Source organism: Xiphias gladius, chromosome 8, assembly GCF_016859285.1.
Source record: "Xiphias gladius isolate SHS-SW01 ecotype Sanya breed wild chromosome 8, ASM1685928v1, whole genome shotgun sequence".
In the NCBI taxonomy this organism is placed as follows: Eukaryota; Metazoa; Chordata; class Actinopteri; order Istiophoriformes; family Xiphiidae; genus Xiphias; species Xiphias gladius.
In genome coordinates, this window is record NC_053407.1 from 29,518,956 (window position 1) to 29,542,298 (window position 23,343).

A 23,343-nucleotide genomic window follows, 5' to 3' on the forward strand; every position below is an offset into this window, starting at 1 on the left:
TCACTGCTTTATGTCTCATTCACTGACATCTCTCTTCAATACGGCGGCCTCACCTTCATCACCACCGCCACCCTCATCTTCATCTTCATCGCCACCTCGCTTGTGTTCTGTGTCTCCACTGTGATCCGCCTTCATCCATTCAGCCAAGGCGGGTTATCACACAAGTGAGTACAACGTGTGTGTATACATGTGTGTGTGTGTGTTGTTGTATTTGTGAAGAGGCCATGTCCTCACAGAGACAGACGATGTCCTCACTGTCCGCGCTGTGAGGACATGTCGACGGTCGTCTTCGACTCACTGGATGAGTTTGGATTCAAATGGGGAGAAATTCGTTTTGGGGCCCGAACCGTGAAGCGAGTTTTCCAGCCCCTCTTTGGGTTCAACTCGGGACCTCCGGTATCACGAAGCCGGCTCACCTCTGACCAGGCGGATCACCATGGCAACAGACGCCGCAGGGCTTGGAGGACCAGATTAAAACCCGCCGACAGCCCGACTGCTGGCCAGGACCGGATCACTGGAAGGGCTGAGTCGTCGGTCCTGCGGGATCCCGACGGGGACAGAAGAGTTTACAAGAACGTGATTAATACTGAAGAGCCGTAGACAGTTGCATAGATCAGCGGAAGCGTTTCTCTGATTCCGACTTTCCACGAGTCCGCTCTGGTTTTAAAACGGAGCCTCTGACAGACAGAGGGAGAGTTCACCACAACAAGCGGACGCGGGATTATAGCTGCATTTTAATGGTGCGGGAGATTAAAGGTCCTCCGGTTCCCGACGGGATTCCCGACAGCGCCGGGGCTTTTACGCTCAGAACAACATGAGGAGACTTAGTGGTGGCAGTCGGAGATAAAAACTAAAAACGCTCTGTTGTCTTTTAGTAGGAAAATAATCCACACACTGTTAAATGTTCCCCCAGGTTATAAATGAGATATTATCAGACATGAACTACTTTTCTCCTCCTTCTCTGCTCTGGCAGCAGAAAAAAAGTTATTTATATGAACTTTTTTTGTGTGTTTCTGCAGCTTCTTGTTCTGTTTTGGTTCTGAGATCCTATTATTTACATTTCACCTCGTCGAATATCACTTCCTGCCGCCGCCGTAACCGAGTTTACCTCCTTTACGACGTCGCGTCTCCTCAACACAGCTGGACAGAGTTGGTCCGGCTGTGCACTGACAGAGCCAGTTAATATCCAGCTTCGTGATACTGGTCACCCAGGAACGGGCCCATGTTGGGCTCAGTGAAGCCAGAAAAGCCCGAGAGAGCCAGACTAAGTTAAACTGGCTTCCTGGATGTAACAGAGTGTGTGTGTGTGTGTGTGTGTGTGTGTGTGTTTCGCAGCTCATAAGCAGAAGAAGGTGGAGGCGCTGCTGCCCTGCGACACGGCGTATCCCGGCTTCATGTACGACTCTTCTGTTAGAGAGGCCAACAGCCTCATCAAGTGTGGACGCTGCCAGAAGTATGTGAGAGACACACACACACACACACACACACACACACACACACTGAACTAATGTAAACCAAACCCACTTCCTCATCTACATGACAGAAGTTGGCAAACAAAATATCCTCAACTGTTCCTTCGTTTTTTTCTTATCTTTGTGAGGACATAACCTCTCATACAATCAGAAGCACGACACACACACACACACACACTCACACACGCGCGCGCCGACAGCTCCATCTAGTGGCCGAATCTGCGTGTTGCATCAAGGTCACCGGTTCATTTCAGAAATAGTTCTGTTCATGAAGTTTCCGTGTGAAATCCACCATGAAACAGGAAGTAGACCGAGCGGGTCCAGTGACCGAGTCTCTTCCAGAGAACAAAGGTCAAACTGAGACCTTGAAGACGAAAAACCCACATTGGCACTAAACTGTGCCGAGGAACTGGATCTTTTCCTATAAGTTAGAAATATCGTTGTCGTGGCCACTGATCGTTTCTTAAATGTCTGTCCATTTATGTCCCTTTGATATTACCTGTATATTAGTATCATCCGTTGATCAGATGACTGATTGGTATATGATTGGTGATTGGTATTTGATCGGTGACTGATCGGTGATTTGATTGGTGATCGGTATTTGATCGGTGACTGATCGGTGATTTGATTGGTGATCGGTATTTGATTGGTGACTGATTGGTATTTGGTGACTGATTGGTATATGATTGGTGATTGGTATTTGTTGACTGATTATTTGATTGATGACTGATTGGTATTTGATTGGTGATTGGTATTTGATTGGTGACTGATTGGTATTTGATCGGTGACTGATTGGTATTTGATTGGTGATCGGTATTTGATTGGTGACTGATTGGTATTTGGTGACTGATTGGTATATGATTGGTGATTGGTATTTGATCGGTGACTGATTGGTATTTGATCGATGACTGATTGATATTTGATTGATGACTGATTGGTATTTGATCGGTGACTGATTGGTATTTGATTGGTGATTGGTATTTGATTGGTGACTGATTGGTATTTGATCGATGACTGATTGGTATTTGTTGACTGATTGATATTTGATTGGTGATTCGTATTTGATCGGTGACTGATTGGTATTTGATCGGTGACTGATTGGTATATGATTGGTGATCGGTATTTGATTGGAGACTGATTGGTATTTGGTGACTGATTGGTACTTGATTGGTGACTGATTGGTATTTGATTGGTGATTGGTATTTGATCGGTGACTGATCGGTGATTTGATTGGTGATTGGTATTTGATCGGTGACTGATTGGTATTTGTTGACTGATTGATATTTGTTGACTGATTGATATTTGATTGATGACTGATTGGTATTTGATTGGTGATCGGTATTTGATCGGTGACTGATCTGTATTTGATCGGTGACTGATTGGTATTTGATCGATGACTGATTGGTATTTGTTGACTGATTGATATTTGATTGATGATCGGTATTTGATCGGTGACTGACTGGCTGCGGCGCGTTCTGTGTTGCAGGATGTTCGTGGTGCAGCAGATTCCTGACAGTAACCTGGTTCTGGTCGTGACCCAGGCCGACTGTGACTGCTCCCGCCAGTACGGCCCGATCCCGCTGGAGCCCAAAGAGATTAAATATATCCTTCACTTGCCGAACAGCAACGAGCACAGCCGGACGCCGTCCCTCCGTCCGGACCGTGATCGGCGGTGCATTCAAACGCCCCTCCCCGCAGCCCAGACAACTTCTTGTGGCGGTCATTTGTTCTCGGTAGCGCCGGGAATCAGATCTGTGGTCCCGGGGACTTGTTCTCTGATCAGACAGTTCCACAAATAAATCATCGTTTTACCAGTTTTATTTAGGAAACAAAGTCTTCAAACTTTCGGTCATTTGTCTTTTGAGAACTTCACCTTTATCTCGGAGCCTCTTTATCGATCTTTTCCTTAACGGCAGTGAACATAACGCCACCGTGAAGTGCAACAGGATGAAATCCCAGAAGGTGCGGCGGCGTCCGGAGTCGTGCCACGCCTACCACCCGAAGGTCGGTCTCACAAACACACACACACACACACACACACGTCCTAGAAACGCTTGATGTCACTGAACATTTACAGACTGTTGCCAACCGATGAAACTAACTCGCTTATGTTTGACTTTTCTTTTTTTAGGTTGACGAACGTAACATTTGAGAAAAATAACACGATTTACTGAAAATGACCCAAAGCTCTACGGTGACACTTTGGGTCCCGTTTATTAGTAAACGGTTTATAACACGGTTTATTACCTGTAACGGCTCCTGTGCAGCATGAACGGGCGATGATTGATAATGTGTGAAAACAGATGAATTAATAGAAAACGTCTCCACACGAGAAGTTGTAGCTGTCGAGGGAAAAATGCCATCACAGCTCCGTGACCATTGTTGCAGATACACACTCTTATTAGAGAACACACACACTCTCACACACACACACACACACTCTCACGGGTCTTTGCAGTGCTACGCACGTACACGCAACGATTTCTTTCGTCGCTTCCGATTTAAATGAGCCTCCCTTTTGACGTTGGCGTCGGGTTGGTCGAGGGCTCGGGCCGCTACGGTTCCGGGCTGCCAGTAACCGTGAACCGGTGTGTTTCGCCACGGGAAGCGCCGCTGGTCGCGTCCGTCCAGACCCGTCCCGGGACGCTCCAGTGTTAGCGGCGTCTCACGGAGCTCGCAGATTGACGCGCTTTTATCGACATGTGCGTATCGGATGTTTTCCCGCTCGCTCCGATCCGCGTGAGGCTGCCTGACGTACCGGCGGACCCGTCGGCGAGACCGTTTCCGGCGCCGCGGTCACGGCTCGCGATGCCAAGGCGCGACGTCCCGTCGGCGGCGGTTCCGCCCCGGGGGTTCGGACCCGCGGTGGCGGTCGGAAGCTGGCCGTCGGCGCGGTCTAAAACGCGGGAGGAAAACCCGTACTGAACCATCAACGGACGAGGTTTCGTTAGGCTCTAAGATGCCGACGCGCTGTACGTGAAAACACGTCCGCTGCCCGCGCTTAATGTCTCCCTGTGCAACGCTTCAACAGGAGGACGCCAAGGACTGTGGCGGCGCGTCGGCCATCTCCCTGTCCGTCCCTCTCCTCTCCGCCTCTCTGCTCGTCCCGCCGGTCCTCCGCCGCTGGACGTAGACCGGGACCGACCCACCAACCAGGATGCTCAGAGGGCAGCAGGTGGCCAACGGGGGGGGGTTGGTGTTTTCTGTTTCCAACGTGCCCCGGATTTTCTCTCCTACCGTTCAGACGAGCTTCACCTGACTCTGCAGCGGAGAAAAGGGGCCTTTTGATTTTTGTCAAACCGATTTAGACTCTTTTCTCCTTTTTGGAACGAGTCGAACTGAGGCTCCGCAGCGGGACGTGGAGTCCTCGCCCCGATGAAGCGCTGAACAGACTCTTGAGGGGAACTCGGTGGTGCCCCCCCGTGGACAGGTGTGATCAGTGCAGCTCGTCTTTGGAGAAATGTTTGCCATTACGTTTAAGCATCTTCGTAGCTTTTTGATACAGAGATATTGTAAACAAGTAGAGTTTTACATTCCAATGATTTACCAGAACTCTTGAAAAGTAGGGAGAAAATAAAGGTTTTAAACTCTGACGTTCTCAGTGGTTTGAGACGTCGAAGGTCAACTTCCACTAAACCACAGCTGGAAAGGCGTCAAACCTCAGGGTTCCCCAGACAGGAAGAGAGAAGTTTAAAGTGTGACACATCCAGCGAGGCTTCCTTCTACGGGTCCCGCATTTTCCAGCTCATTCCCTGGAAACTTTGCTCATAATTTCCTAAAATGTAAATTACCTGGATATTTCCAAGAAAGGCCCAGGTGGTTTGGTACTAACTATAAAGGGAAACGGAGAAAGCGTTAGTCGCTACAGGTATTAAAGTACCTGCTCACTGCATTGAAAAAAAAAAACAACACGAAATGATGTCGTGGGCAAATGAAAAACAGTTCATGAAGCGACGTCAGCGTCCACTGGAGCCGCCCAGAACAACCAACAATGATTCTTACTTAGATAGAAAATGCTCCCCGCTGAGTCGCGTTATTTTACGTGTGCATTTTATCTGTTGATCGTCATCGGCGTGAAAAGTAAAACCAAGGCCTATCTACCGAATAGCAGGTGGATCTACAGCGTTTGGCAGCTCGGAGTCAGGAAGAAGTTGTGTCCCCCTGGGAAACTGGGACGGATGCTGTGGTCCGGGTGGGGACCACTTCTCACTCAACTCCTTCAGAATTTCCTAGTTTTTCCCTTAAAAACTCAGATATGAAGAGCGGGCACTTAACTCCTGTAGCAACGAAGATTTTCTCTATTTCGCGTCGACCTTTCTTGAAAATATTTTTTTTGTATTTGACAGCCAAGCCCCATTTAATAGCAACCACCATTCGTCAATTACCTGGAAAATGTTTCAGGGAATCAGCAGGAGAAATACGCGTTACCCAATCTTCCTTCTTCAAAATGGAAAGATATTTAGGAAATAATCAGGAACTTGGCCAAGAAGCTTTGATGTGGCGATTGACAGGTCAAAGACAAAGCGTCTGGGTTAACACCGAGGAGCCGTTTTTTTTTCTAGGTTTAATAGCAACGTTTCTTTTGGTACATGTGAGAAACAGACATCAACACAAAATGCAGAACAAAAAAAGAAAATCTTTTGCACGTGAAAAACTCTATAGATGAATAATGAAAGAAACTTCATTGTGAAGCAGGTCCTCACTGCACCTGACAGGCAGTATAGTCGCTGTGGAAACGTCAGTAATACGGTTTGTAACCCAGATGTCCGAAATTCAGCCGGAGACGTCTGTCGACCTGGTTACTACCAGCACGGATGTCGTTTCCGTCGTCCTTCATTCCGAGCGCCAAGCGGCTGAAAAGTTCTGCCAGCGGATCAGATTCACAGAAAGAGAACTTAGCAGCGTCTTCAGTGGGAACACTTTAATACAACACACAGAGACAGACTGCACTTCGGACGCCAGGACAGGCGCGTTTACTTTTTGGCGTCCATCAAGGGAAACAGAGAAAGTCGTACCTACACAGTGACATCGCCAGGCCCCCCTCCCCCCAAAACCCAGAACTTCTGAGGTTTAGCACCAGTGCGTCGCCCTTAAACAGCTCGATTACGTTCCTTGATTAAGGCTGAACAACAACAGTAACATCAGTGACGGGTGTCGTCGGTTGAGGTCAGAAATGTGCTCTCTTATAAACCACGCCCAGCGGCGATGTCGCGGCGAACCGGACTACACCTGTGCATCGCTGCCGCCAGCTGAGACGTTAAAAACCACCGGAGGTCAGCAAAAAGCAAGATTTTCAGTGGGTCGGTCACTCTCAGCTTGATTTTGACAGTCTGTTAAAGGGAAATTCTGGTATTTTTTTTCTCGTCTCATAATCGCGGCCGTTCTGACTGGATCATGAAAACTTTTCCACTGGCTCCCTCTGTTGCAGGGAGTCGGGAAACAAATCCAGTAAAACGGAGTCGATCGAGCCGGCGAAAGCTTTTGTAGTGAACTCCGGTTTTACCCGAGTCCTTCTCTGATTCTGACTGAACGTATTCACAGAAACGGACTAACTCAACAGCTAACGAGCATCTCCCCGTTCATCTACAGTAAGAAAAACAAAATGTTTTTAATACTTATCGTTTGGCCTGTTTTGCCTGAGTCACGCTGAATCTCTACTGCAGAGGTGGCAGGTGCACATTCAGAAGAATGTGACCCAGTTTGAAAAACACCAGAATTTGCCTTCAACACACCGATGGCTGACACTGAAGTGATGATTAAAACTCCGATTTTTCCAGTTTTGATATAAAAATGATTCCTCGGTTCAGCTCAGTTGAGATCCCTGACTTTGAGCTGTGATCACTTACCACAGCACGTTACTGAAAGCCGGCCAACGCAGCAGAGGGTTACAGGTAAAACATGTATATAACATCTGAAACAGGCAGTTTATGTACCGCTGAGGCAGAATATTTGTTTTTCCACTGCGTTTTCTGATTTAGTAGTGAAAACAGCGAAAGCTGCGTCCAAACACTCCGCTGACACTAAAGACCAGACCGAACTTCATCGAGCTTTAGCCACTTTTCAACGTCAGTACGTTCGTGCATCAGTCGCACCCTCCTGCAGACGAGCGGTGAGGTCGCCGCCTGCTGGACAGCTGCAGTGATGACAATAGGATATGACATTAAAAAGAAAAAAAATCCCCCTGGAGATACAGTGGTAATCAGTCAACTTATGTGATTTCTACTACACTTCCCAGAATGCCTTTCAATAGGTTGCTTGCTGCGTTCACAGCAATGGTATGGAAGTGTACGGCATTTGGGATTTCATTACGTATGTCTCTGCAAGTCCCAGAGAGTCTAAAGAAGATAAATTGAGGGTCTTACAAAGTCTGTAACTGTTAAAAATGACATTTTAATGTCTAAATGTCCTGAAAATGTTGTTTTTGCTGTTGTTACTTTTGCCTCCTGTGACCACATCATTTCGGTTTCCGAGCAGAATGGCTTTACAAAAACATTTTTCTTCTTGATCCAGGGATTAAAGACGCGATAAATTATTTTCACACATCTGGACACGTTTTTATCTCCAATTTTTTTTTTGACTTTTAGAAGAGGAACTCCGCTGTAATAAAAGGGATTGGTTACCAGATACAACAGTGCGTCTCTTCTGTCTTCATAATCTTTTCTGCAGGATAACAGAGTTGGCGAGGAGGCAGAACTGATATCGGGCTGAGAAGATAAGTTTAATTGGTTGTACTGTCTTTAGAACTGTTGATAAAAAAAAATAAAATGAACTGCCTTTTACTCTGCTGCATGGAGGGATGAGTGTTGAGGATGAACTGCGTGAATTTGGCCTGAAGATGTTAGAAATGTCTTTTTTTTTTTTTGTTTCAGTGTTTTAGGGGGATTTTTTTCCTTTAAAATCAGCAGGTTTTCCAGCACAAATCCTCCAGAGAAAAGAAATATTAAATGTTACCCCTTAGTCACTAGTCCTGTCGAGTCAGTATCACACAGAGGCTATGCAGACATTTACAGCACCAAGGTGATTTTGTATAAAACAAATCCAAACTGACCATCGCTGACATGAACACTGAACCGGCTGAGACACGCCAGTGTTACGAGGTAATGCAGGAAAACTTCTGCACTAACTTTAAAATGCTGTAAAAACATCTGCAGGAAACAAAAAAAAACCTTCATATCAATGCTAAAATTATATAAAAACCTGAAAAGAGGGTTTGTATTTGGCTGCAGCAAAGGTCTTGTATCAGCTTGTGTTCACCTTGAGCTGCTTCTTCCTCGTTACCAGGAAGGCAGACGTCACTCAGAGAGCAGAGCTCCCGTCTCACGAAATAAATAAAAAGATAAGTCAGTCTGTTCACACGGTGTAAATGCGCATTATTTACATTCAGTTCGGGAATATTCAAATCTGCTCTTTGTTGGTCTCCTGCTTGGTGAGTGTTAAGGCGTTTTGGAGCAAATTCCTGTCCAAACAGAAAAACTGAACGCGGCCTCAGCGAAGCTCCTCTGGATAAATAAAAGTAAATTATACATTTACCCTGAGGTTGTACGGAGCCTGGTGCTTCTCAGGAGGAAGATTTCTAATCTCAGATTTGTTATTTAGAAACTTAAATTACTTTTTTTGCCCCCTTCAAAAAGGGAGCAACTCTTTTCAAAGAGTTTCAAACAGAAAAAAATTGAAATATATCGACATGATCTCAGCCCAAAACTTAAATCAAACCTAACACACCAAAGGAGTGTTGAGGGGACAAATGGAATGAAGCTGTGGACTTGCTGCCGGTAATTTCAGGGAATGAAGTTAACAGCTTGAGAGTCTGAATTATTAACCCGAAGGAACCAAAATAAATTGAGGGCATGAATTACTAATTTGTGGGAGTGATTCATCGAATAATCCCCCTCCAACACCTCCCAGGCTCTGTAAAACTGAGTCAGCATTGAGTTGAGTTTTTTTGCAGCGGGGATGCGAAGCGTTGGTTTGTCTTATCTGAGGCGTCCGGCGCTACGCGGCCTGCTGCTTGTCCTGAGCCGGGCTCGTCTCCTCGGCCTCCCCTCCTCTCTCCTGGTTCCAGTCTCGGAGGCCCTCCGGCAAGCTCGTGTCCTCCTCGAAGCTCCCCGTCCCCTCCACAAACTCCTCGTATGTGGACTTCTCCTCGAAAGGCCGGGGGCCCAGCAGTTCCAACATGTCGGCCTTGTCCAGGACCTCCTTCTCCAGGAGACGCTTCCCCACCTGAAACAAAATCGGGATTGAGCACTGTGGTTTTGCCAACAAAATCTCCTCCCGTCCTCAGTTTCACGTATCTGGAAAAAACTGTTGAGGTTTAGGTAAAGCTCCGGTTTGCGTGTGAGTATTTGTGCGTTGTCATTCAGAGTCTCACCATCTCCACCAGGTCCTTCTTGTCCTTGATGAGCTCCAGGGTGCGCTCGTACGCTCGCTCCACCAGCCCTCTGACCTCCGCGTCGATCAGCTCGGCCGTCGCCTCGCTGTACGGTTTCTCCAGCACCATCTCGCCCTGCCGGGGCAGATCGAACGACACCTGCCCCACCTTATCGCTCATCCCGAACTGCACCACCTGGGGAGCAGGGAGGAGAAGCCGGCGTCACGGCAGGAAAAACCGCGTTCCGCCAAATTGAGAACCAAACGGAGCCAGTAGACCCCGCAGGTGCGTGTCGGGTACCTGAGCGTAGGCCGACTGTGTGACCTTCTTCAGGTCGTCCTGAGCTCCAGTGGTGATCCGGCTGAAGAAGACCTGCTCGGCCACGCGGCCTCCCAGCATCATACACATCCTGTCGAACAGCTGCTCTCGGCTGTACAGGTACTGCTCTCTGGGCAGGTACTGAGCGTAGCCCAGACCCTTTCCCCGCGGGATGATCGACACCTGGACACGAACAGAGCGAGCTTAACGGGACGTTTTGGTTCTTTACAGCACCGGTAACGGCTGGAGATGTGACGGAGGCAGCGGCAGAGCGAGTAGCAGTAGTAGCAGTGGTAACACGGCAACAGTACTGACCCTTTCAATCCTGGCGGAGGCGTGAGCAGTTTCCGTTTCATTTCTTTCTTTTACCACATCCGATACATTTAATCCCCATGATTTATTACTCTTTCATTAATGGTCAGAACTACTCTCATAAACTTGGCATTTTGTCATTGTCATCTGTCCTACTGTTATCAAGGTTTTGCTCCAATTTACTGACGTGACACTGATCAATAAGGTTGTATCCCGGTTGGTTTAGGGCTATTGATGATTATCTTCATTATCGATTCAGCTGATTGTTTCCTCGATAAATAGACTAATTTTTTGTCCATAAAAATGTCAAATTTTCTTCAAATGTGCCCGTTTTGGCCGCCCAACAGTCCGAAACTGCCACGATACGGAGTTTACCATCAGGTTTGACAGAGAGAAGCAGTAAATCCTGACAGAAAGGCTGGAATCAGCAAATCTTTGTCAGTTTTGCTTAAAAAACAAAAAACTAAAGCTATAACTTGATAAAGAAATTAGTTGCCAGTTAATTTTCTGTTGATTGACACTAATTGTTTCAGCTCTATCTTGATTTAAACAAGGCAGCGACAGAACGGCTACGCTGCTAATTTGTTTTTTTTATTTTAACCATTTTACAACTTTCCTGTTCAGTTTTACGTAAATCGCACATTTATCTGACTGAAGCCATTTACTATTTACACATTATGAGCATACGGCAACACTGCATTTTGAGTGTTTTTATCTACATGAATTCATTCTTTATTATTATTAAATACTAGCTAATAGAGACCATTAAATCTGATAATTGCACGATGGAAATTTTCACATTGACTCATGCCGAGTTTCAAACTGTCACATTTTGTCACAAGATGCACAAAAGTGCTGAATTATGAACACACGGGGGGAATACACCCAGTTGCCAGTTTACTAGGTACACTTAGCACAGACAAAATGATAGAAACACCCGTTAGTATAATGTAATGCAGTTCAACAGCAGCACAAACTACATCCTCCAAAGGGATCATGCGGTTGAATCAACAACTCTTTAACACAATTTCAACACAAACTGAACAGTATAACCTTCATGAAGGAGGATTTATAGCAGGACTGTTGGATTAGACTGTATCAGTTTTAGCTGGGTGTGTGTATTAGTATTGGTGAGTTCTACCTTCAGCAGTGGGTCGGCGTGCTGCAGGAACCAGCCCACGATGGCGTGACCGGCCTCGTGATACGCCACAGTCTTCTTCTCTGTGGGCTGCAGGACCTGAGTCTTCTTCTCCAGACCTGAAGACAGACAGACGGAGACACACACAGCCCAGGACTGAGACTCAGAGAAAAGTGACTGAAATTTAACAGCACTAATAAAATAACCAAATAATAACTATCGATGTTAGCACAGGAATGTCGTCGTCTGCTGGTTGATACTGTCCAACATAAAAAAGCATGAAAATAAGAAAATGAATTATGCAAAGAGATGAAAGTAACTGGATCAGATTTATCTCAACGTGACGCTGACCTCCGATCACCCGGTCGATGGCCTGTTCGAAGTGTTTGGCGTTGACGGATGGGTCCAGGTACCTGGCAGCGATCAGAGCCGCCTCGTTGCAGACATTAGCAATGTCGGCTCCTGAGTCGTTCACGGGGAGAAATACGTCAATCAACGTACATTTTCAACAGAAGTCGCTAGAAGAAGGTGCCATTTTGTCATCACCAAGACATCTGATAATTTTCCTTAAACCGAACACACAAATTTACCATTTATATTACAATTTAATCTTAAAATTACTGGGCTTTTATTTAATGAACTAAAAAAAAGTTACCTTATGTTATTTTACATTCTTTTAACTTCATTCGGTCTTGTTTGTGTTAATCTGTTTAAGTGTCTGCAATTTACAGATTATGATTCACTTTTTTTTGTCTTTTTAATAAAATCGGATGAAAGTGTTTCTAAGCCGATGAGCTGAGTGACGACAGTGTTAACTTTAAGATGTGACGGAAGCATTCAATTGTGGTGAATAATGCAGCTGGTGCAGACCAGTGAATCCAGGTGTAGCTGCAGCCATCTTCCTGGCCAGACCGTCTTTGTCCAGGTTGGGGTCCAGTTTGATTGGTCGAAGGTGGACCTTAAAGATGGACGCCCTCCCCTTGATGTCCGGAGGACCTGAGAACAGAAGGGAGGCGTTCGTACAGCAGAAAAGAAAAGCCTCCGTCTTCTAGCAACTTTCATTGTTACGTTTTGTCTTTTAACTTCATCGGAGGTAAGAATGCGTCGCGTTGTGTACGTTGACATCTGCCGCCTGTGATCGCCTTCGCCTGCATTTGATCTCATATCTGAGCAGTTTTATAACATAACGGGCAGCGTGACGCGCTGACAGAGCTGGAGGACAGCGGGACACTTTCTTCTGCAGTAGTCTGACAAACACTAAAAGCTCTGGGGTCTCTGGTCATGTTACTTTTATAATGGTGGCACGTGCTGTGTAAAACGGTATAAAACTTACACGATACCATGATCTCATACAGCTTCAATAAATCTGATGAGTCCAGTTTTCCATGACATGGTCTTAGTATTGTGTAACAAACTCATGATTTAACAGCATATTATTAATAAAATATAGCTTATATAGGTGAGCATTTGTACTTTCAATCATTTTTATTAAAATGGGCTTCAAGAACAAATAATTTTTTTGAAATCTGTGGTGGATGTGAAGTAGTCAGGTTTTATGACCTGATCAAAAATGTGGACGCGTGATCCCAACTTTGACAAATGTGCAGCAGGCTGTGGGAACCGCGCAGGACGCAGACCTTTGACTTGTGTTTACTGTAGCTGGCGAAAGCGACCAGGAGTTAAGAGACAAAACCAGAAATAGACAAGTGGAAAAAACGCAAGCCGCGTGAGGTCAATATTTGTAGTCTCTGTGTCGGACCCCACCTATGTAGATCTGTCTGTCGAAGCGTCCCGGTCTCATCAGGGCAGGATCCAGGATGTCAGGTCGGTTGGTTCCAGCCAGGACCACCACGTTAGTAGCTGTGTTAAAACCTGCACATACGGGAGATCAGACACCGCAAACATCACATCAGACCTCTGAGTTTAAACCCGAGGAGTCAGGACTCCTGTTACTCTCCAGCCTACCGTCCATCTCCACCAGCAGCTGGTTCAGGGTGTTCTCCTGTTCACTCTGACCGCCAAAGTTCCCTCCTCCTCGCTTCCTCCCCACAGCGTCGATCTCATCGATGAAGAGGATGCAGGGGGCGTTCTTCCTCGCCATGGCGAACATGTCCCTCACCTTAAGTAAAGAGAACTCGGTCAACCTTTCGGTTTCAATACAACGTCTGATTCCCAGAGTGGTGCTGTCAAATTCCTTTTCAATTATCCCCTGAAACCAGTTTTTGAAGAAACTGAAGAAGAGTCTTGCTTCATTTTATATCTCAAACCCCTAAACCAGGGAGGTTTTTGTGAGACCCAGGGGCAGTGAGTCAGACACGTCTGACTAAATGTCACCCACAGTCCTCTGGTCCACCACACATCTGATCCGGTTTCCGTCACTCACCCTGGCCGGACCGACGCCCACAAACATCTCCAGGAACTCGGAGCCGTTGACGGTGATGAAGGGGACGTTGGCCTCTCCGGCTGTGGCTTTGGCCAGCAGAGTCTTGCCCGTCCCAGGAGGACCGGACAGCACAGCGCCCTGGGACACCACAAGCAACGAGACAGTCATTTCAGTCCTCTGGACAGTGAACTGTACCAACCGATGTACAACCTGGGAACTACGTTAGTCACCCAACAAACAAAATACTACTGCATTGTTTAATGCTTGAACTTAATTAGAATTAAACAGATTATTCAGTCTAACTTACCCCCACATAGTGGTGAAAAGTAACTAAGTACTAACTGGACACTGACTGGACTTTGCTCCACTACATTTTGATGGCAAAAATTATACTTTTTACTTAACTACATGTATGTTCAAGTTTTAGTCACCAGTTACTTTTCCAGAGTCACATTACTAATATAAAATGACCTAAATAAATCAGTGTGTTATTACAGATTGGGCCACCAGCAGTAAATAAAGTAGTTCAAATTAGCCCCATCTGTACCAGCTGCAACTTTAAAGAGATACGTACATGAATGCATCAGTTATTACAATATGATTCTGAAATGGCCCATTGTGCATCATGATTACTTTACTTTTGGTATTTATATTTTGATGCTAATACTCTTGTACTTTTACTCAAGGCAAACAGTACTTGTAACTTCTTTATTGAAGTAAAAGCTTTGAGTACGTCTTCCACCACTGCCTTCACAGTCTACATTTTGTCAACTTTATTTTTTTGCCAAACTATTGTGTGGTACTGGAGTTCGAGGAGGGGCAATTTTAGGGGTAGGAAATTAGCATCAAGGCACAGGAAAGAGACGCGTGGAATCTATAAACGAGCAGAATTCAGATCAGACCAAGAAAATACATTTAAAACCTCTGCTCACTACAAGACATTTTAATAATTCTTTGGACTCTTGAATTTTAAGGACAAACACTTTAACTTGATAAAAGCTGCAAGGAATTATTTTAAATGGGATACGGTTTCTTTCAAAACCGAAAGATAACTTCGTGGACATTTGGTGGACAAAGATGAAGCGGACAACATGCCAGAACCTTGTTCTTCTGAGTCTCATTCTCTATTGTGTGAATTTTTCTCAGTTTTCCTCCGGAACTCATCTACAGCTGCTTTAAGGTGAATATTTATTAGAATCCCTGCCTCTGTCGGGACCCTGCCGCAGTGCCCTGGAGCCCTCCGTATGCGTTTTGTACCTTGGGGATCTTGGCTCCAAGGTCCTGGTACTGCTGGGGGTTCTTCAGGAAGTTGACAAACTCCAGGATCTCCAGTTTGGCCTCCTCGCAGCCGGCCACGTCCTTAAACTTCACCTCGATGTTGTCCTTCATCATTTTGGCCGTCGACTCGCTCATGCTGAAGGGCCCGCCCCTCCCGCCGGCCGCGCCTCCTCCCATTGGTCCTCGCCGCAGGGTGAAGAGCAGGAAACCAATCAGCAGCAGGGTGGGGAGCATGCTCATCAGGAAAGAGCTGCGAGGACAGAGAGGAAAGGTTGTCATTTGGAGAAGTTTGAAAAAGTGGGGGGACGTCTAATATTGGAGTACAAGACAATTACATGTTTACAAGAACCAGTGTGACGGTGTTTACAGGGAGTCAGAGTCAGTCGGAACTAAAAGGGGTTTTTTTAATTCCAGTTTAACCTGCAGGAGTTTCCTATATTCAGGCCAATGCAGTACACTGACGAGCAAGGGCGACGTGTTTGTGTGTTAAACTCACCCGTCACTCTCGGTGCTGTAGACGACAGTGGCTCGGTGGGACGGCTCCAGGCCCAGCTCCATGTGTGCCGTCTCCAGGTTCCTCTCAAACGTGTCCACGCTGCCGATGTTGAACCAAACGTAGCTCTGCAAATACGACTCTCCATTACTTTTTCACGCCACATTTTGCTTATTGTAAAAAAACTTTTTAAAATACGCGCAGTAGGATGTAGCATCATCAACACCTTTTCGGTCCGTAGAAAATCTTTATGCCCTGTTGTATTGCTTTCATTTGTATAGAATAATTTCCTTTTTGTGTTATTATTTACAGACCGAAGTAAATTCCAATTTTGATACAAAGAAAGATGCAGAACGTTACATTTCATTTAACGGACAAGTCAAATACATGAAGAGTAAACAGAAGGATCTAGTATGGCACAACGAACATTTGTTGACCCTGTAGTACCCCCCCCCATGTTTTGTGGGTCCCATATAATTTCCCATTGGCCAAGATGCAGCAGACATTCACAAATACTACATCTCATTTCCAGTTTTTTGGCTGGATAAAAATTAAGTAAAGGTTTCAGTTTTTTTAGAGACATTCAAATTTCTGCTTCAGTGTCAGATTTCAGTTCAACATGCAGCTTGCTTCCTCTCACCGCGTCGGCGTCGGCTCCCGGCACCAGGATGACTCTGACGTACTGTTTGTTGATGACCTCCAACCGGTCTACCTGGACGCCGAAAAATAAAAATACATTTTCAATTTTACAGTCTTACAGTTTTAAACTTAAAAACTATGGACCTCTTTCTGAGAATTCAGATCTCCAGCTGAACATTTTTAGTAGATACGGGACCGTTAGCAGCAGGACTCCGAGTGCTTTCAGTCTACAGGCCACAGGATGTTCATTTTATTTCTTTTCTATGGATGTTCAGAATTGATCTGGACTCTAAATCATGCCAGGCGTGGAGAGGCTAATTCGGTACATCCCGGTATCAATATCCCAGAGTGCTCCTCACCACGCCTCTGCCCAGGTACCGGTGGACGAAGTCCTTCCAGCTGATCTCTCTGCCACTGTCTCTGAAGTAGAAGTAGAGCAGAGCAGAACTGACTCCGGCCACGGTGACTGCCATGTAACGGAAATCCTTCTCGTCCCAGGGGACGTCACCCTGACGACCAGCAGAGAGACAGGTGTAGATGTGTTAGGAGCGGGTTATAAGACACTGAGGTGATGATGACACACAGCACATCTGCTAAACAGCTGGTAATAATATGAGTCCTCTTGCTTTCCACTCACATATTGTAAAAATAAAATAAAAAATAAATCATTTTGTCCACGTTGATTCATAATGCGTTCACTGAGTGCATTATGAGCACTAACAATATTCAGGGTAAATATTCAACTATTTCCATTATCGACTAATTTGCCAATTCTTTTTTTCAATTCACCATTTAATTGTTTGGTCGGTAAAACATCAGAAAACAGTAAAAAAATTGCCTTCACACATCAGTCAAAAATTTCCTAGAGTCCAAGGTGACATGTAACATCTTGTTTTGCCCAACTAACAGTCCAAAACCCAAAATGTTCACTTTACTGTAACGTACAATAAGGAAAAGTAGCAGCCAGTTCTGCCATTTAAGAACCCAGAACCGTCATATGGCAAAAACGAACTTTAAGAACTAATCAATGATTAAAAATAGTTGCTGAATAATATTTCTGTTGATTGACTAATTGACTAGTCGTTGCAGCTCTGATAACAATTCCACCAGCTTCCAGCCGCTAACTCGCATTATAAAAAGCATCCGGTGCTGTTTTCACATTTCACCTGACCAGCTCTCTTTTTTCTCCCCAGTTGGCTGAATGTGAAACAAGCAGCCAACTGGGAAAACCGTTTCTTTTTGATCAAGTTTAGCTGAATTTCAAACCATTACTGACAGAATTTCCGAAGGTTTTGCCCCTTAGACTTGCCCTAAGGAACTGCCCGTGTATCATCAGCTTTAAATCATTTAGATCACGAAAAGTGAAAACAGCAACTTTCGAAAAGTAGAGGAAGAGAAGTTTCTAGAAAGACTCAACATCAACCTACATTCTACTGTTTTAATGAACCAATTATTTCAACTCTTTAAGAGCAAAGTTAAGTAAGACTTCATTTGTATGTATTAATATTTTTTTAATTTTAATTTTACATTGTTAGTATCTTCTCATTCTGTAATCGTCTTTGTTCCTTTTTTGTCTAGTCTACTGAGACACTATGTGGTTTTACTCTCAAAATAAATGTACTTAGCTACCAGAAGTTACCGTTAAGTATTTTTCATTTTAGTTGACCAAACAAGCCTGTAAACATCTTATAAGAATTCGTATGTTAAAATGTGTGTGTTTGCATTGTAATTCCTACTGAATACTTTAGAGACTTAAATGTGATGTATGACTGTCACTCTTCTTTTTAAAAGTGTCACGAACCTTCTGCAGTCGGCTCCACCAGTCTTTTCCTGCGCCTCCTCCTCCTCTCTTCCCCCCTCCTGATCTTCCTCCTCCTCCTCCTCCTCCACCTCCTCCTCCATCTGAAACTCACAGATTACCACTTTTATTACACATCCTTCAAACCAACCAGCATTTCCTCTCTGGTTTCCATTCCAGTATCAGTTTTTAATCCCAGCTCTGCTTTCAGTGAAATAATAATTTATGAGGATGTTATTTTCTGAACTGATTCCGCTGCTCCACAATATAGAGGCCCTAAACCTGCAGCCAGAACATCTATTAAGAATCAACAGTGTGTCACACCCAACAGCCTCGGGACACACAGAAAATGTCAGCATCTCACATCTTTGCTCACATCTCTCGACTGACTTATTTACCATATTAAATGTCGCAGTATTTGAAGTGGTTTATTCCTCATGTTTTATTTTTATTATTCCTCCAGTTGTTTCTGCTGCTGTCTGGAAGTAAATACGACTGAATGAACCTGCTGACCTGATTGAAAAAATATCCTGAACGGTTGTAGATGCAGGTAAAAACATTGAGAATTCCCATTGAACAGACTAAAAAGCTCAATTCACATTCGAATTGTCTATTGAATTACTGGGATCATGTGAAACCGCTGTCAGACCATAGAGCGGCTTAAAACACGTTTGACGTAATTGCGTCCTTTATGGGCTACAGTTCTTTCCGTAGGACATAACGTCTTTTACTCTACATAGCAAATGTGATCTCATAACTGTAGGTGGAGCTGTCATCGTTTGTCTGTACATGTTGCCAGTGTGCAGGGTATCTACACACTCCTCACAGATACTTACTTTTTAAGACCTCAACAAAGAAAATGTAAAACTCTTTCCCAGGACAAATGAATGCACATTAGGGCTGGACAGTATGTTTTACATCAATCACAACATCAACATGGATATTTTTCCAATACTGGCCCACAGGATATCTCCATATAACAACCAGATGAAAAAAAACAAAAAACAAATACAATTATTAAGATATAGTAATCAAATTGTGTAATGTGTTCCACTGTTTCGAATTACTTGAAACAAACTCCCTCACACTTCAGAAACAAAACCTTAACACGTTTTTGTAGCTTTTCATAATAACTTGCTTGAAATCCTTAATTGGCACAACAGAACTTTGTAAATACCAAACCAAGATAACAAGGCTTCTTCCTTGAGGACCACCGGGCCTGTCTTTCGCTTAGGGGAAAAGTGTGAGGGGAGGAGGCATTGTGAGGAGAACTGAGTAAAACGTAACGTAGGCCAAATAAAATGAGAAAATAAGGACCAAATAAAAACTGACGATATATTTAAATATGTGTCATAAAATCCTGTGGGTCAATGTGATTTTCTAGACATTTCATAATCACAAATAATACTTTTTAAGACATTTCAGGGCGGGGTCGGATGTGCACACTCTCCACCTTTTTTGCTTCGGATACACAGCAGCTCTCACCTTTGGGTTCAGTGGAGTAGAGTCGTCGCTGAGCTGACCGGAATCTGCGACAGGACAGGAAGTTGGTTGGAGTCCGACAGACGTTCTGGAAAAGACCCCAGAGCCATTGTTAGTACGCCTAATAGTATATGGCTTTACGACCACGACCTCTGACTGGTAAACAACTAGACTCTGAAGGTCACACTTATTTATCACACCTTATCTTCTGAATTGCATTAAACTCTGTGAGCAGTGGAATAATTAAGATGCAGCGAACAAGGTCAAAATGATCTCAGGACGATCTTGATATTGATTCACTCTACAGTCAAAAGTAAGTGGGCAACCCTGTTCCTGTCCCTGTTCTTTTGTATACTTTTGGTCTGGGTCTGTTGGGAAATCCTAATGCTCCAACATGCACTGATTTTTTAAAACAATAGTGTTTTTCCAACTTTGTGTCACCAGTTCGTGTCGGTCTCTCTCCTGTTTCAACATGACAATGTCCCCGTGCACGAAGCCAGGTCCATAAAGAATCAGAGTTCCCAGTTTGGTGTGAGAGAACTTGACTGGCCTGCAGAGAGTGCTGACATCAACCCCATCCAACACCACTGGGTCGAACTGGAACACCAACCACAACATTCCAAAATCTGGTGGAAGCTCTTCCCAGAAGAGTGGGGACCGTTATAGCAGCACATTAATGCCCATGGTTTTGGAATAACAATGTTCTAATACCACATGCTGTATGGATGTCCACATACTTTGAACCATGTAGTGCATATTGCAATAATTACTAAAGTATCCATAAATCTCATGGTAAAAATGTATATTCATCCCAATGATTTTTAGGCTTTTCAAAAATGCATAATAATAATTACACAGTTTTCAACAGTTATTTTGAAAACCTATTAAAACATGTGATTTCCCAGGTTGTGACAAACAATAGCAAAATAATAGCAATATTCAACTTGAAGGATAAGGTCACATTTTTGTAACTCCACATTTACATAATACTCACATGCCCATAAGTACATTGAAAGAGTGATTGGTTGCTGCAATCATTCCCCCTGTCCATACTGGTCACGAAAAAGTGATTTCAGAGCAATTCATGAAGAAACACCCGCAGTCCCGGTTCTGTGCGGTAACTCATTCTTAGGTTCAACTGAAGCTAATTTAAGGCTGAAATCAGAGTAAGACAAACCAAGTGGGTATCTTCCAGAATTAGTCATTTTGGAACGAAATACCCCTTTTGTGCTCTGAGCTGCAGTAGAGGGATACTAACACAAAGAGGGAATTTCATACTAAAAAGGCTGTTACTCTGGAAAATACCCACCGATCTGTCCTTCTCTTGAAGCCACATACTGGCTTCAGTTCAACAATAGGGTTAATTTCATCATGGAACAGTCACTGCGGATCACTTAGACTGGCACCGCCTCATGTGATGTTTTTGCCACGAGTGTGGTCTGGATCAATGACCTTGTAAATGCACAAATGGGCATCTGGCCACGATACATGTATCTAAGACGGACTAAAGAGACAACAGGATGGAATGGGGATGCAATATTGATTAGTCTGACATCTATTTATTGTCTATCAAGTGTCAGAAAAACAGAGTAGAAAGGACTGTTAAACTTCTCCAAAGCCCAAGGTATTTCAATAGCTCGTTTTATTTGACCAGGAATCCAAATCCAAAAAGGTTCAGTTTACTATCATAAATGGCAGAGACCAGTGTAAAGTAGGCCAAATATTTGCTGGTTTTTATTTGAGAATCTGAAACCAGTGTTTTTTTACTCATTTTTAAAAAAATAAAAATTAAAAAAATGACTAAAACTAACACGCGTTTGCCATATTGTTGCCTTTTTTTTTTTTTATTATTGCTTGATTTATTGATTAATCCAATAATCGCCGCAGCTCTACAACGGAATCAGGCTGGATATGTGAGGAAAAGTTGCCCTTAAAACCTAGAAACTGTCGGCTCTCAATAACCTGACCCTTACGTGATACTGTATTTTGTAAAACTGCATCTTGAACAAATACAAGACTATAAATCATCCAGGAAAGTGACAAAATATCTGTGCTTATCTTGAAGCTATTAGTGGCTCTTCTAATGACCGACTACGGCATTAGCTAGCCCTAGCTAATCCTGTCAAACACTGGTGTATTATATACCCTTTCGGTATCATATCCGAAGTGAGATGTTGGTATTAGTAGCAGTACAAACAGCTGATATCGATACTTCAACTAAAAGTCGCTTTTAAAGAAAGAGCTAGGCTTACATCACCTCACGTTGTCCTTACATTTACGTTAGCTAATGGCGAGCAATGTTTTCACAAAGACAAAGTCAAATTCTTCTCGTAAAAGATGCATTTTGTTGTATTGGTCTTATACCGAATTAAAAACTAGATACTATATAAGAAAGATGAAGTCTTAATAGATATTTGTACAATATGTTAGACTGGTGTTAAACAAAAGACCTCTGAACTGAATGGTTTTGTAATGAGATTTGGAACGCAGTCGGGTTAGCTAGATATCTGATCTTCTACACAATCAAATTTTAGGTTAAATCTAACTTCCAGCCCACGCGAGGAAGCAATTTTGATCATTAAGTCCCTCGCGGATCGTACATTTTTTTTAAAACAACAATTACTCAAGAAATCTCCACCTTCACTTACCGTGGCAGCGAAGCTCCGGTATCCGGCTGTAAAGAGCCGCCCTGCCGTCACCGCGGAGAACCGAGCCCGAGCTCCCCCAGCTTTCCAGAGAGGCAGAGCGACCGCCGAGAGAAGCCTCAGCACCTGAGACATCCTCCCTCTGCTGCCTGTCCAGCCTTTCAGTTAAAAACACAACCTTTTTTTTGTTGTGTTGTTTTGTTTTTGTTTGTTTTTTTAATTTCCTCTAGCGAACCTCATCGTGTTGCTATTACAAATGTTATTGAATAAGAGCAACCGTGTGAAATGTCAACGGGAGGATGATGTAAAGGCCCGAGAGACTGTCTCTGCAAATACCTGCCTGAAATTATTGTTAGACTAAATACTAATTAACTAATTATACTAATTATAAAATTACTGTAGGTCACAAAAGCTCTACTTCACAACATAACCGAGATATATTGCTGATATTTACTATTTAATCAGTTTTAAGATTACTTTACACTCAGGTAAGAAATGGGGCAGCACTGGGTCCTCACAGCACACCTTCTCTCTGATTGGCTGAGACGCATTCTCCAGTGTCACGTCATAGGCTCGCCTCAGCTTCATGTAACACCGTGGTAAACGTGTGTGGTAACCGTGACGGTGTGTTTTTCCACCTCAAGTTCATTATCTTACACGTAAAAAAAAAAAAACACGTAGTTTCAGGAGTGGATTACCCACCGAGGACAGCAGGCTACAGCCCAGGGCCCGGGGAAACCTCAGGGGCCCCGCAGTCCCCAGGTTTACTCCAGGGCATTCGATTAATCACAACTTTGTTAGAAACTTGCCCCACAGAAATACAGTATCATCGATAAGGGGCTCTCCATCCTCCATCTTGAGGCCCCGTGTGAAATTCTAGTTCTAGGACCTTAGTTGTTTTAGTTTAGTTTTTCCCCTTTGTTTTAAAGTTGTGTTTTTATAAAATCACTTCCAATATTTCTGTGTATCAAGCAATTAACAGAAAGAAAACATCAGCCAAGGTCGTGCTGGTCCATC

At 44.1% G+C, this 23,343-nt stretch overlaps 2 protein-coding genes across 2 annotated transcripts in view; one reads left to right on the forward strand and one right to left on the reverse strand.

Annotated features, from left to right (window-relative positions):
* LOC120793257 (voltage-dependent calcium channel subunit alpha-2/delta-4-like) overlaps nt 1-4,605 on the forward strand; it is a 69,804-nt gene extending 65,199 nt beyond the window's left edge. Inside the window, exons 36-40 of the mRNA XM_040133157.1 lie at nt 144-164; nt 1,336-1,453; nt 2,959-3,074; nt 3,394-3,476; nt 4,504-4,605. Coding sequence (XP_039989091.1) covers nt 144-164; nt 1,336-1,453; nt 2,959-3,074; nt 3,394-3,476; nt 4,504-4,605 — 440 coding nt within the window. The remainder of the gene's footprint in view (nt 1-143; nt 165-1,335; nt 1,454-2,958; nt 3,075-3,393; nt 3,477-4,503) is intronic.
* A 1,412-nt stretch (nt 4,606-6,017) lies between these two features.
* On the reverse strand, nt 6,018-22,461 carry LOC120793203 (AFG3-like protein 1). Its single transcript, XM_040133035.1, has 16 exons — nt 22,330-22,461; nt 19,685-19,769; nt 18,203-18,303; nt 16,761-16,910; nt 16,403-16,474; nt 15,766-15,890; nt 15,249-15,519; nt 13,992-14,129; nt 13,574-13,727; nt 13,373-13,480; nt 12,479-12,604; nt 11,960-12,070; nt 11,612-11,727; nt 10,141-10,341; nt 9,841-10,035; nt 6,018-9,692 (listed from the first exon to the last, which is right to left on the reverse strand). Exons 1-16 carry the CDS (start codon nt 22,459-22,461, stop codon nt 9,465-9,467), a joined length of 2,313 nt encoding a protein of 770 aa, XP_039988969.1. The 3' UTR covers nt 6,018-9,464.
* Nucleotides 22,462-23,343: the final 882 nt, after the last annotated feature.

Bases quoted from the DNA above. Each gene is read 5' to 3' on its own strand.
- LOC120793203 (XM_040133035.1), bottom strand. From the start codon at position 22,461: ATGTCTCAGGTGCTGAGGCTTCTCTCGGCGGTCGCTCTGCCTCTCTGG. The intron at 15,891-16,402 runs GTGAGAGGAAGC...TCGTATTTGCAG, and splicing joins CGGGAGCCGACGCCGACGCG to AGCTACGTTTGGTTCAACAT. The intron at 11,728-11,959 runs GTCAGCGTCACG...GTCTGTCTTCAG, and splicing joins CATCGACCGGGTGATCGGAG to GTCTGGAGAAGAAGACTCAG.